Source organism: Anas acuta, chromosome 5 (genome assembly GCF_963932015.1).
Source record: "Anas acuta chromosome 5, bAnaAcu1.1, whole genome shotgun sequence".
Lineage (NCBI taxonomy): Eukaryota > Metazoa > Chordata > Aves > Anseriformes > Anatidae > Anas > Anas acuta.
In genome coordinates, this window is record NC_088983.1 from 27,649,943 (window position 1) to 27,663,601 (window position 13,659).

General features: G+C 40.9%; 1 protein-coding gene across 1 annotated transcript in view; it reads left to right on the forward strand.

Annotated features, from left to right (window-relative positions):
• The window catches only part of BRSK2 (BR serine/threonine kinase 2), a 302,139-nt gene that overhangs the window by 253,670 nt on the left and 34,810 nt on the right, over positions 1 to 13,659 (forward strand). Inside the window, exons 16-18 of the mRNA XM_068683402.1 lie at positions 2,901 to 2,924; positions 8,667 to 8,727; positions 13,007 to 13,214. Of these exons, the coding sequence (XP_068539503.1) occupies positions 2,901 to 2,924; positions 8,667 to 8,727; positions 13,007 to 13,214 (293 nt within the window). The remainder of the gene's footprint in view (positions 1 to 2,900; positions 2,925 to 8,666; positions 8,728 to 13,006; positions 13,215 to 13,659) is intronic.

A 13,659-nucleotide genomic window follows, 5' to 3' on the forward strand; every position in this document is an offset into this window, starting at 1 on the left:
CTACGTGTACCCACAGGGGAGATTGTCCCTCACATATGTAAGGCACATTTTTTAAGATGGCAGCCTACATGTAAGTACAAGCATTGCACCCAAACAGTTAGAAGCCTCTAAGAGTTTCACAGCCATGAAGTAGAGGTGACACAGTCTTTAGTGGCTGGGCTTTCCTGGACTGTTACCGTAGGCATGGAAATTGATGTTCCTTTCTGATTCCTCCTGTACATAAATTACATTCTTGAACACGTGGCACTTCTTGCATTAAAATACAGTCTGAAACTATTCCAAATATTGTCTCTTCCACAGTAATTAAAAGCCAGGTCCAGTAAGAGAGGTGTCTTTGCATTTTGTCTGTGGTGTGAGAAGGGTCCTTCAGATGTGACCAGCACCTTTCACAGTCCCTCTGTACTTCTCTGGCAGCTGTTATGGCTGTGTTAGGAGCAGAGGAAATGACCCTTCAGTAACCACTAGAGGAATTTCATAAATACACCCAGGCATTTCATGTTGCCTTTTGAAGGTGGTGTTTTTCAGAGTACAGGAGGAGAAGGTTAGGGTAGTGCACAAGGATCAGCCAGGGTCCCCCTCACTGGAAGGCCAAGCTGATTTTTGAAGGATCACATGCACTGTTCTCTCACCTCTCTCCCACTTTTAAGAGTTAGGATGAAGGACCTCGGTGGTAGGAAAATGGAAGGAACCAAATTCTGGAGCTGTGCACAGCCACATGAAAGGAAGGGATAGGCAGTGAGAGAAACCCAGCAAAACGGGGCCAGCTAATCATGGTGGCCCATGAAATTTTTGTCCAGTGTTTAATTATTCAACTTTATGATGTCTTTTTTTAAAGGAATACTGCATCTTTAAGGGTCCCTTCCCTCTAGATGCACATGGTTGTCTTAGTAGCTGAGGCCACTGTCCCTTTCTTTTTCTTTTTCTTTCTTTCTGACTTTCTCTTTCACCCCCTCTTTCAGTGCTTCTCTTCTTCTGTATCTGGGTTGCTGCAGCTCCGTAGTTCACTTGCTTCAGTATTGTAGGGAATGCACATGTCTGCGCTTCTGGGTCTATTGTGTCCTGGGATTGTTCATTTTTTTTAAACCTCATTTGCCTCTTCCTTTTCCCTATTGTCAATTTGCTTTCCATTCTCTTTGTTAACCTCTTAAGTGCCTTCCCTGTTGGGAAAATGACTTGAAAGAAAAATGAATCAACTTTCTTACACCCATTCTATTTACATTTTAATATTCTGCATGTGTGATTATGGGTGTATTTGCTGTATAATTTTACATACATGTTCCAATATACAATGGGTGTCAATTTGCTCTTCTCAGTTACATCAATGTAGGTAGATTTGTACTGCAACAGTTGAGGACAACATTTGTCCCTAAATATATACAATGTATATGTATTTGTATATATATATGAATTAGATCTTCACCAAATTTGCACTCCAGGCCAAATCACAAATGGAGTGTCACTCAAACACACGAAAAAGAATTTACTATAATGCTTCTTTCCACTTCTCTATCAATGTGTAGCTCAACAGCTTTTTCTTTCTATTCTAACTATGTTTTAATTTTAACTTTTCTCACAACTGCCTTGTGTTGCCCAGCCCAGCATCTGCAATGTTCTTGTATCCGGAAGCATGGCTAGTTGCACTGAGCAGGAAACTGTGAAATCTACTGGGCATATATTAAATTTAGCATTTCTGTTGGTGACCGTCTTGTGAAGAATGGATTTTCTTCACCCAGCCAGAGGTAACTCTGGCAGCTTGGGAGCCTGTTATTGAAAATGGAGAGAAAGAGAGAGAGAGAGAAAGAGATAGGGAGGAAAAAAAAGCAGGGCATCCGACTTTAAAATAATTTTACTTAATAACACACCCAATTTTTTTTTTATTCTTAATCTAATCTTTGTTAATGTGAAAAAGTGGTGACACTTTCCTGAGTTTACTTACTTGCACCCCTAAAAACTCAATATCCTGACTATTCTTTTCCACCATGAGTGCTTTGATTACCATCAAAAAATAAAGAATATTGAAGTTTTTGATTGTCCGTAGGCATCAAAGTCAACATGTCAGAGATTCATTCTGCTTTTAGAGCTGCCGTTTCAGACTCTTTTCAGCACAGCATTGATTTATTCTGCATTCACATTTGAAAGATTTTCCTTGCAACCTTTAAGACCCAGAGACTGAATTTATTTTAAATGAAAAATGAGATCCTGGAGCACAAGATGGCATCCACAGAGATAAGTGCTGGGTTGCTGAGCTGGTGTGTTCTAGCTGATCTGAATTCCTGACTATAAGACCATCATGACTAATAAGCCAGTATCAAAGCAGATTCACAGCTTGAGCTACAATCTTGTACCCTGGGCTCCCAAGCTGGCTCAGAAATGCATGCTTTAATAACCAATATGTTTCACAGTTCATTCATGGCAAAAAAAAATACTTCTTACCAGGCCAGCTTGGGGGACAGAGGGACACTACACTGAGCAAAATGGGGACAAAAAGAACAATTTCCTTTATAACAGTCTGGTATGACTGTGCTTTATGTCAAAGTCAGAAAAGAAATGCAGCATGAAGTCTGAACCCCATTGCTCTGCTGACTGCTCTCATTGGGATTTGGCTGGGAATTTTTTTTTACAGCCTTCGTATGTCCCTCTCCATATTCCCCAGTGCCAAAGTTGGACGTGTCTGCAATATTGTGAGCAGGACAAAAGTTACTTTCTAGTAAATGAAACTGTCCCCCTAGTGTTCCTGGTCTCTGAAGACATAGGTACCTGTGGCAATAATTATGACCATGCAGTTCTCCGAACAGTATTTCACTCTGCTTTTCCTACTCTTTTCTCTACCTGCCTCCACATCCCTCTCTCTCTCTCTTTTTCTTTCTCTCTTCCCTCTCTCTTCATTTTCCCTTTCCGAGGATGGCGAGTGCTGATCCATTGGGGTAAGCTCTGGTTTTGGATTATTCCTGTTGCGGGACCTGTTGTATCTTGTAGAGAAACTTTTCATTTGCATTTTACAAATACAATCCAGGTGGATATACGTCAGGGAATGAGGCTTTACAGCAGGGAGAGGCAGAGAGATGTGGGAAGAAGCATTTTTGGTGCTTTTGTGCCTGTTTGTGTGCTTTTATGTTGGAGTTACACTCCATATAATTTAATTTGGGGTTCTTTTTTGTTCTCTGTCTGTCTGTTTCAATGTCTGTGGGCACACAGAACTAATCTCAGACACTGTGCAGGTACCAGAATACCTGAGAATGAACTCCCCTTCTCCATTTAGCTCTTTTTGTATCTGTTTGGTACCTTCCAGTTAATTTTGATCCTAATTTATCCTTTTTTTCTTTTTTTTTTTTTTTTTAAAGATGAAGCTGAGTCCCATCTGAGTTACTAAAAAAATGCTGGGTATTTCCTCTCCTTTTAGTGTAGGTTTTTGTAAGAGGTGAACAGATGGCTCTAGAGACTGTTATATCTTCAAAGCTCTTTATTTTCAATAAAGAGGATATAGGTACAATTAAGAATGCAGTCACACTTCGAATTAAGGTTCCATTTACAAATACTTAACAGAAGGATAATATTTATTAATAAATGACTTAATAAAAATATTATAATAGATCACTAGACTACAGTAAAAGCTTACGAGAAGGTACAAACTGAGAAGGCTACAGAGCACCAGTAACATTTACTTCTCATGTTTGTAACATGCTTTACTATTTGTTAATTCTTTTTTAGCCATTTATAAATGGTTATAGTTCAGTATAATTGGCCAATTAAGGGAGGTGGTGCTGTTTAACATCACCTTCTGTGTGCACTGGAAGGAAGAAGAGGTGTGTTATCAACACCCACAGTCCTTTCCATGTGCTTTTTGCAAAAGCTTCATCTTCCAAATGGTTATTACCTCGAGTAGACCTTCTGACTTAGACATAAGTATTCCCAGTAAGAGATGTTAAGGTTGGTATTATTTGCACAGTTAGGACTGTGAAACAGAGTAGCATTAGAGGGAGTCTATTCTTATTCCCTAGATCAACTTCAGGGAGCAAGGAAGAACAAGTTTTATCTTTTGGACACTGGAGAGCAAAGGCAATGAAACTCTGTAATACACAGTGCCTGAATGCTCACCATTGCTTACTAATTCAGCAACGGTTTCATACCCTGAACTGTAGTTTATGATTTTTTATTTTTACTTGAGTGAGCAAGCAAAGAGGAGTATCAAATGCCACCCAATTTATGCTTTCAGCAAACAAAAATTGGCTGGATATTTTGGCTCTGCCTTTCAAAACTACCCACAGAATCAAACCAATTCAAAATTTGTAAGGCATTTCACCCAGGGACACAAGTCAGATGCATTTTTGCACGCTGCATGCATGCCGCAGGCTCCCTTTCTTGAAAGCATGGCTCCCGCTTGACCAGCTAAAAGGCTTTATTCAGCATCCTAGTAAAGCTGTGCTATGAAAGCAAGTTCTGCTGGGACTGAAGCAAGGTACCAAACTCTCCTCTGACTGTAGGAAAATTTTCTGTGAGATGCTTATTCAAAGAGGAAACAAATGCCAAATCTGACCCAAATGTTTAATGCTGACTGCAAGTCATATCATACTGGTGTGTAGTAGCTGATGCACTGTTTAAAGCACTTGAAAATTTATCTGGATGAAGGGCCATATAGAAGTGCTCTGTGTGCAATATGTGTACTACATTTCCCAGGTCAGCTGCTCTTTTCTTTCATGTGTCTCTCTCTGCCTACACCTCAGCAGTGTCAGGCTTTGGCCCTTCACCTCTTATAGCCCATAAGAAACTCAGCACTTCTCTTAAACCGTCTACAAACCATTCCAGCTCCTCAGTTTCACCAGTAAGAGATCAACTGGTCTAACACAAATTGAGCCTTGCATGGCTTCCCCTTTGGCAGCAGCTGACTAAAATGAGTAAAAACTCACTTTAAAACAAAGGACCTTTTAACTGAATTATCAAATACAGTGATTAAGGAATAAAGTCATAAAATATACAAACTGCAGCCCGCACGTGCACATTTGTTTTCAGTGCTTGGCCTCTCTCTTTCATAGCTCAGATGTCTCCTGCTTATTGTTTGAGTCTTTGAGGTGGGAGGAATAGCCTGCAATGATTTCAGTGCCCACCTTATGCTTAGAGCCCCCTTTACAGCTTCTCCTTCCTAGAACTTGGGACTAGATCCCTAAAGACTGATTTTTTTTTTTCCCTCCATGCTTGGCAAAGCAATTATATCACCTTGAATGGGACTTGAGTCTCTTCCTACATCCCTAAATCTGGCAATTGTATTTGAGGGAATGCTCTTTCTCTGAGCCACTGCATTAACTTTTCTGCTTGTTTTTTCACCATTTTTTTTTTTGGTGTCTTCCATTGGGTTAATGCCCAAGCATACAGCAAAGCAAAATGCAGAGCAAACTGAGTCACACACAACACTCATAGTTACCTAGTTTGTTGCATGTAGTATTAAGTTACTGGAATAATTACAGATTTAATACTTCCAATGACATTTAATGCCTATAAAGACTCCTTGGAGGTTATTCACTAACAGATATTTCCCACTAAATAAACTCTGTTCATAGCCTTAAATGTAAGATGATTTCATATTTTTCTCCTTTTTCCACACGTAAGATCATCCAGGGTCTGCCATGCTAATGTGCTGCCTGTAGGGCTTCGAACTTTCATTTTCTGGTGAGAGGGATACAGATTTGAATTCTCTCTGTTCTTTCATCACAACATTTCAGCATAACACTACATTGTTCATTACTTTCTTTTGGCCCTGTCCCAGTTCTGTCCACCTGACTCTGAGATACAGGAGCAGTGCATGTGTTTGTTTTTTTTTTATTTTTTTTTTTTCTCTGAAAATCAATTCCAGCATTTCCAGCTAAGATGATCTTATTGGGAGGAAAAATCTCTCATTTTTGCTTGTTAGCATTTTTGTACTGGAGTATAGAACCTGCTACTGTTCAGAGGTTTTATAGCCAGATTGGAAAGTGTGTCACGTTTATAAAGGTAAATTCTGGGGGATTTATGAAATTGAAGAAGATGCAGGGAAGAACTCCTCAGTCTGGCTGTCATATTCCATACCAGCATGCTCTCATAAATGGGAAAAGTTTTGAAAATGTACAACTCTCTTTTCACCCACTTAAAATTAACCCGTGATTCTTTAAACTCTTTCCGCTGCTCCTCTATACGATTTCCAGTGTGGACAAACTAAGATTTGCTATGAGACCTACTTCTTACGTATTTTGCATGTAAATCAGCAACAGAAATAAAGCTTGTTCGATAGCAATCATGTGGATACTGAATGCATTTCCAGGAGGATTTCACACTAACTCTCTCTTCTGTCCCCTACCTCAGGCTCCTAGGCTGGATGAAAACACAGTACACAGCAACTCTTTTTCAAATATTGTTTCCAATAAGGAACTGGGTGCTGGGAGGGGCGGCTGCCTTGTTTTACCCTCCATGTGTGTGATCGTTTTTGTAAAAAAAAAAAAAAAAATAGGAGGCAGTGGGGCTGGGAGGGGAGAATTCAGGACTGTTGGAAACTCATCTGATTGCAAAGAGAAAATAGCAGATTGGAACTTTTAATCAAGTATCCTGGATTTCAGGTGAGTGTCAGAGAGGACCTTCCCACCATAATTAAGTGTTGGTGGGAACGTCTCCTAGAGGAACTTAAATGCCTAAATAGGTATTTTACTGCATCTCCAGGCACCTATATACTTCCCAAATCTTGTGCAAGGTAATTTTTAGGATCCTCTTGTAACTTATGGTTTGGAAGAAGCCTTTCCTGATGACTCATACAAGGAAGATTTAAACTAAATGGAGTTCTTATATACACGACACACTTGCATTGCACTCAGCTACCTCAGTTATGGGAGAGGCACATAAAATAGCCTCTCAAAAGTGCAACAGACAGTTCTCCCCTGAAACTTACTTTCCTTAAATCTTTATCACTGCCCCAGATGATGATGGTGCAAATTCAGATTTAATCAAGTGCAAAAGAATGCCAAGACTGAGCTTGTAGTATTTGTCTGCTGTACAGTGATGGGCAGACAGCAGCAGGGTACATGGGGGGAGTTTCTGCATAGAATGAGTGCCCCAGATTTTCATGGCACAAATTTAGACTTCATCTGACAAAAAGGCATGCCAAGTCTTCTGGGTTTTACTTAACTGTGATGGACAAACTGAAATAAGATAGAAGAAAAGCCATCAGTATATGGTTTCTCCAGAGGATACAGAGAGAATAGGACCTACCATTGTGTTCAGTTTTACTTACTGTTTCCTTGGAAATGTCTCCTCTTATGCAGTTTTACTTACTTTTTAATAATGCTGCTACTCAAATTTACTTAGGAGGGAGAACATTTTAGGAACTTTTTAAAAATTGTTTTATTATTCTATTAACAGGTTTAAAAGTTTAGTAAATAGAGGCAGTTCATGGTCTAAATTTATTTATATCTTGTCATGTATAAATTGATAGTCTGACCTGTGTCCATTATAAATATATGTATGTGTACACACATGCACAGACACACATGAATACACATCCACACATGCACTGTGTTTTCCAAGCATCTACAGGATTTCAACTGGTTATACTTGTTACCTGAAGGCACGTAATTGCTTTCACTGCTCTTAGTATAGATGAAACATTGGTAGTTTTGCTGAATTAACATATTTCATAGTGATGGTTGGCCAGCTAGGTTCTTAGCCAAGTCCTCTCCTGTAAGATATTTCAGTCTTCCTGACAATTGTCTTGCTATTTAAAAAGGACAGAAAGCAGCTGCCTCTGGGGCTCACTCATTTACAGTCAATCAGAGGGTGCTTTTTTTTGTAATGGGCAGCCCACCTCCTGGAAAGTTGTTCTGCTGAAATGTTTGTGCATTTGGCTTGTGCCCTTTCAGCATGTTCAGCATAGCACATTCATATGTTTTGTTGTCCACAGCTGACATTTTTCATAGGTGGCCTTCGTGGGAGAGCATAAGAGCATTACAGTACAGGTGACCTTGTCAGCAAGTTTATTCTTTGTTAACTGGCCTCTTTTTGAGGGCACCTGGACTGTTATCCTGTTATTAGTGTAGTCATCAACAACAGCAGAACTAGTTATCCACAGAGAAGACCTGGCTTGTTTAATGCAACACCAGGAGATCTTAGTGGAGAGCAGAGCTGTGAAGTCCAGCAGTGAGAAGTTGGAAAGGCCAATGTGAGCTTTGAGTTCAGTAGGAAGTTATTGCACAGGAAATGATCATGATCCCCCACCCTTGTGCCTTATACACACAGTGGCTTTCTGTGTTGCTTGTGACAGAGAACATCTCATGCTGTGTCCACCAGCACTGCGCAGAAGAGAATCCTCAGCACCAGCATGAATCTTCACAGTCCTTTTTAGATTCAGCAGTTCAGCTTGCACAGGTCAGACGTGGTAGTTCCCATGTGCTTGAAGGCCAAGAAGGTAGCAACTCCCTCACTGAAAAGGGATTACAGTATCCTCCTTGAACAAGCAGCATTTCGGAGAGTTTTGCTTTGAGGGCGGGACAACTGCAAAATGCGACAGTAGTGAGAGGAAAGAGTCATGTGCTTTTCCAGTGACAACCTCCCTCCTTCTCCTCACTTCATGCCTGTGCCTGCGGTGGCTGGTGTTCAGGGTTATTACTTGTCTAAGTTTTCTGAGGGCCTTTTTCCTTATTGTGTCCATTCAGGTCTCGGTCAATCAGCGGAGCATCATCTGGCCTCTCCACCAGTCCTCTCAGCAGTCCAAGGGTAAGTGGTGCTGCTTCAAGATCTGTTGGTCCAATTCACTCACACATGCTTGATGCTTTTCGACATCTGTTGCTGCAGAGCTGTGGCTCTTAGCTGGGATGTTTTGTTTTTCCTTGGCAGCTTGTAAATTTTCATGGGTGTTGAGGGAAATGTTATTTACAAATCCAAGCAGATAATTTATCACACGTTTTCCCTGCACTGCTAGAGGTACTTCAGGGATCTCACTGTGCCCCTGTCCTTTTTCAATCTCATAAGCGCATTGAATAACATTGCTATGACTAAACACTGCCATATCCAGCTGAAGTCTGTAGACAGCATGGTTTCAGACCATATATCAGGAATTGTTTCACAGCCACTTTCAATCAAGTCACAGTAGAGCAGTAAGCCATGCTGGCTACAATCAACTCCATTCAGTTTTCCAGAGTAACTTGATTAGAAAGTAAGACAAAATAAGTTTTATGGATTTGAGGAACAGCAAATTTAAAGGGAAAGTGAGAAGTTGACTAATTAAGATCAGAACCCTCAAACGCTATAAATGAGGTATGTCCACAGGCCCTTATTCAATTGGAGTCAACCAGATATTGATACTCAGCTGATCAAACATAGTTGATAGTATATCTGTTGCAAAGGTATTTGTTACTAAGTGCAGTGACAGAGGCCTGCCTTTACCTTGATAACTTCTTCAGTATTCTTAGTGTCTGGCAAGGCTGACTTAGTCACTTCAGGACTTCAGTCCTAGCAAAAAGGCTGGAGCTTACCATAAAGTCTATAGGGCTATCACAATCCACGGTACCTCAATGTCTGACCCAGAGCTTTCCACATACTTTTCAGGAATTCCTGAGAAGGTGCCATCCCCCATTGGACACAGATATATTTCATGTGTTAGGGTATGGATATAGCTATGGATCTTCTCTTATCTATATGAAGATACCATTGGTATTCCAAATATTTTAAATGGTAATTCCCCAATAATGCATGTAATTCTTTCACATGAATACACAGTCAAGTGTAAGTTTACAGGCTAATAAGGCTTCCAACTCCTTACTTGACTGAACTTTTTTTCTGAAACATTCTGGGTTCCTATCAATTGCTACTCTATTTTGCAACTAGCTAAATATGTTTGCAGTTCCCCCTGCGCCTTTAACATGCCAGGAAACAGTGAAGATCCATTTCCTTTCCTTCCTTGTTTCTGCACTGGGGTCTCCTGGATGGCAGTGGAATGAAGCAGATGTTTGAGAACTCTCATGCCTCTGCAGAATGTACTGAAAACAAACAAAACCAGTTTTGTGCACAAAATAAGCATCCAGAGCTGTGAACCTTAGACTTGATCTCATTAATTGATCTCTTGGGATCAGTTTCTGACATCTCAGTAGGTCTACCTCAAAGAATAAAGATGACAAGATCTGTTCCATAGTTTCTGTATCTTAACATTACTACTTAATAGGCAGTTGATTAAATAGTCTTCAAAGGGATTTAGCAGCCAGATGGCATTTTCAACAGATCATAACCATTTTAAGACAGGTCACGTTTGTAGCTTAAAAGGTAATGCTGGAATAAAAATCATTTATTTCTTTTTAAGTCCGTACCTATGCTTCAAATAGCACCTTAGATTATTGAAAGAGAATATACTTTAAAAAGCAAATACACATTTGACTGTCTGCACTGCTTAAGTGAAGTTCTATGAGCAATTGAATTCAACAGCAACTAAGAGTTGTTAAATCTCAGAAGAACTTGCTAACGGAGTTCCCCATTGCACCAGCTGAAAGACAGACCTAATCTTGTTCTTTGTTATGTTACTAGAAATGTGGTAATTAAGGACGCCCTAGAGATTCATAATGAATTAAGTTGGAGATTAATTCGACTTTGTATCTTTCAAATTTGTTTCTCAAACCATCATACTCATATGATATAAAAATTGCAAGGAAACATTTGCGATCAACAGTCTTTGACGTATATCTGCTGGAGTCATTTGCAAATGGTTAATATTCAGATGCTGATAGCGACTTCCCTAAATTAACCACTTCCCTTATCTTTTCCCCTTCCTTTCTCATTGGTAATCAGAACTGACCAAAATGGGAGGCTTGGTTTTATCTTTACAATTCTAATAATAATAAAAATATTTTGATTTAGTGATTCTCTTTTAAGTGACCAAACCCTAAGCTCTTTAAAGTCATTAGGAAACTTTAATGCAAACCATTTTAAACATTGCTTTAAATACATCTCTGCATTTTCTAAATATGGTAGCATCATGTTAATCCATTAAACCCAGAAAGTAAACTTACTAGTGAGTTTGCCTACCTGACAATTGAGGCAAGGTTACCTTTACACGGCATGTCTGGACAGTGCCTAGCTAGAACTTCTATCCATTCAGAATGGGTAATAATAATAAAAGGTGATAAATAATTTATAATAGTTAATAATTTATAAAAATCAGAATGTGAATGCAGACCAAAGCTAAAGAGCTGGAGCAGTAATCTGTTATTACAACTCTGCTAGTATTTGTAATCTAAGATGTTTACAGCAATATTTTTAAGGACATTCTTTTTGTTTTCAAAGTGACTTTTACTTCCCACTATCCTTCAAAAAGGCTTCTGTCCTCCCAAGTCTGTGTATTGCTGTTTGCTGACTCTACAGGAATGGTTTTCCCAAAACACTTGTAACATGTATAAATGTTATTATTTGGGGAAAAAAAGCATTCATAATCCCATTTTTGATAACTCACTGGTGGATTATGTACTGCGATTGTCTTTTTCTGTTTTAAACTATATCTTACAAACAGTGGTTCCCCATACCCCTTCACAGAATTGGGACTTAACATCAAATATTGCTGTGACTTTATGACAAAAATCCTGATTACTAAGCTGTCCTCTGATGGCATGAGGGATGTTGCAGGAGAAGCATGAAGTCTGATGGGAAATACCATCTCTTCCCAGATAAATTAATTTTCCAGCCGTCTCTGAAATTCTTGCTATAGCTGTTCAAAAATTAAACACCAACCTGAGGTCGTGTTTTCCTCTGGGTGTTGCATTCTCTGAAGTCCCCGAGCAGACGCTGAGCAGTTTAACCATCCAGGGGAGGAGGGTGGATGCCAACAGGGCATCGCTCTCCCTTTCCCCCCTCTTTCTGCAAGGGTGGCTACATCTGATGTGTGCATTAAGCCAGAGTCAGGGGTAAAGAGGAGGGACAGAGGTTCTGACCTGTGTGTGCAGTAACCTGTGTTTATCGCCTACCACTCCGTGTGTATCACACACCTGTTTTGAGTTTCATCTCTCCACTGGGTTTGCACGTGGGCACTTTGAGCTGAAAGAGGCGGTCCCATTCTTGGCACATCTCAATTTGTCTGTGGCTTGAGTGGTTCTTCTTCCCTTTCCTCACCTCCCTACGGCATTGTGCTTCTCTCACTGCAGGGCAATCAGAACAATCCCAGAGAGATGGCATTTCTCTCTTCTTTTTTTTTTTTTTCTTGGTTAATTTCTTTCATTATTATTATTATTTATTTATTTTACTTTTCCTTTGTTTTACTTTTCTTTCCATTGTTTTCCTTTGCTGACACGTGGTTGGTTAATAAGATGAAGCCTGTTATGACACTGTTGTTCTTGCTGCTGCCGCTGCTGCTGTTGTTGATTATGCTGTGTTCCCAGCTAACTGCATGTCTTTTTTTTTTTTGTTTTTTTGTTTGTTTGTTCGTTTTTGTTTCTTTGCAAAATCCCTCCCCCCCACTACCCCTTCACCTCCATCTCTTGTGTCTCCTTGTGACATGATGCATCTTTGTGACTCGGATGGATTTTTTTCTGACTTTCCTTTCTCTGCTCGCCCGCTCTATGCGTATTTCACTGTTTTTGATGTGCATGGACACTCTGCGTCTGTCTCGTAGCCTATCAGAAAGTTCTTCATCCCCCCTCAGACCTCCGACCTCCCTTTCTCTCCCCGACCCCAAGTCTCCTTGGACCCTGATGCTTGTAGGAACGCCTCCAGGCCTGGACATGTACTCCAACCAAAGCCAGCACTTCAGCCCAACCCAAAGACGCAGACTTTGCCATCCAAGAGCAAATTGGCCGAAAAACCACTCCAGTCAACTAAATCCAACCCACTCCCTTCCAGCAATGCCAGCACCCCCTCTTCCCAGAACACCCCTGTGCAGAATGCTCAGGGTCGCACGCCTGCTGCCGGCTTTAACCCGCAGCTGGCTGTTCCTAAATTGCAGACCAACCCTATGTCTCCTGTTAGGTTACTCCCTTCTAGTACTGACCCAAGCACCAAATCTATCCCCATCATACAGGTCACCCCTCACCCCTCTCCAAGGGGAAGTCCCCTCCCTACCCCCAAGGGGACACCTGTCCATACGCCAAAGGAGAGCCCAGCAGGCACACCCAACCCAACACCACCATCCAGCCCCAGCATTGGAGGAATGCCATGGAGGACACGACTCAACTCAATCAAGAATAGTTTCCTGGGGTCTCCTCGCTTCCATCGCCGGAAATTGCAAGGTGAGTACTCTGCCCAAATGTACCGGGGTGGTTCTGGTTTGGGCAGCCATTCAGCAGCAATTTGATGCCTCTCTGTGGCTCTGCAAGTTTAATGTAGCAAGGACTGAATATTGGTATCGAGAGCGGTAGTGTCAGGCCGCCCTTGCCCAAGGCGTATGTCAGCAGGCTCTGTAAATCCACTGCACCTGCTCCAACAGCATCTCCTGAGCCCTCTTCACACTCTAGTAGTACAGATCTTACTATCCCTGTCTTGGTTCTTAGGACACAAGAAAATTTTATCTTCAGCTCACCACTTATTTTGCCAGCAAACCTAGAGCTCTGATATTTCCCCTATGGCTGTACTCTGCTGCCTCTCTGCAGCCACAGGCTGAGCCTTATGCTGCAAAAAGATGGCCAGTGGCAACAGGCTGAAATTGTCCTTCTGAGGTGCAGCTTCTTTGATGTT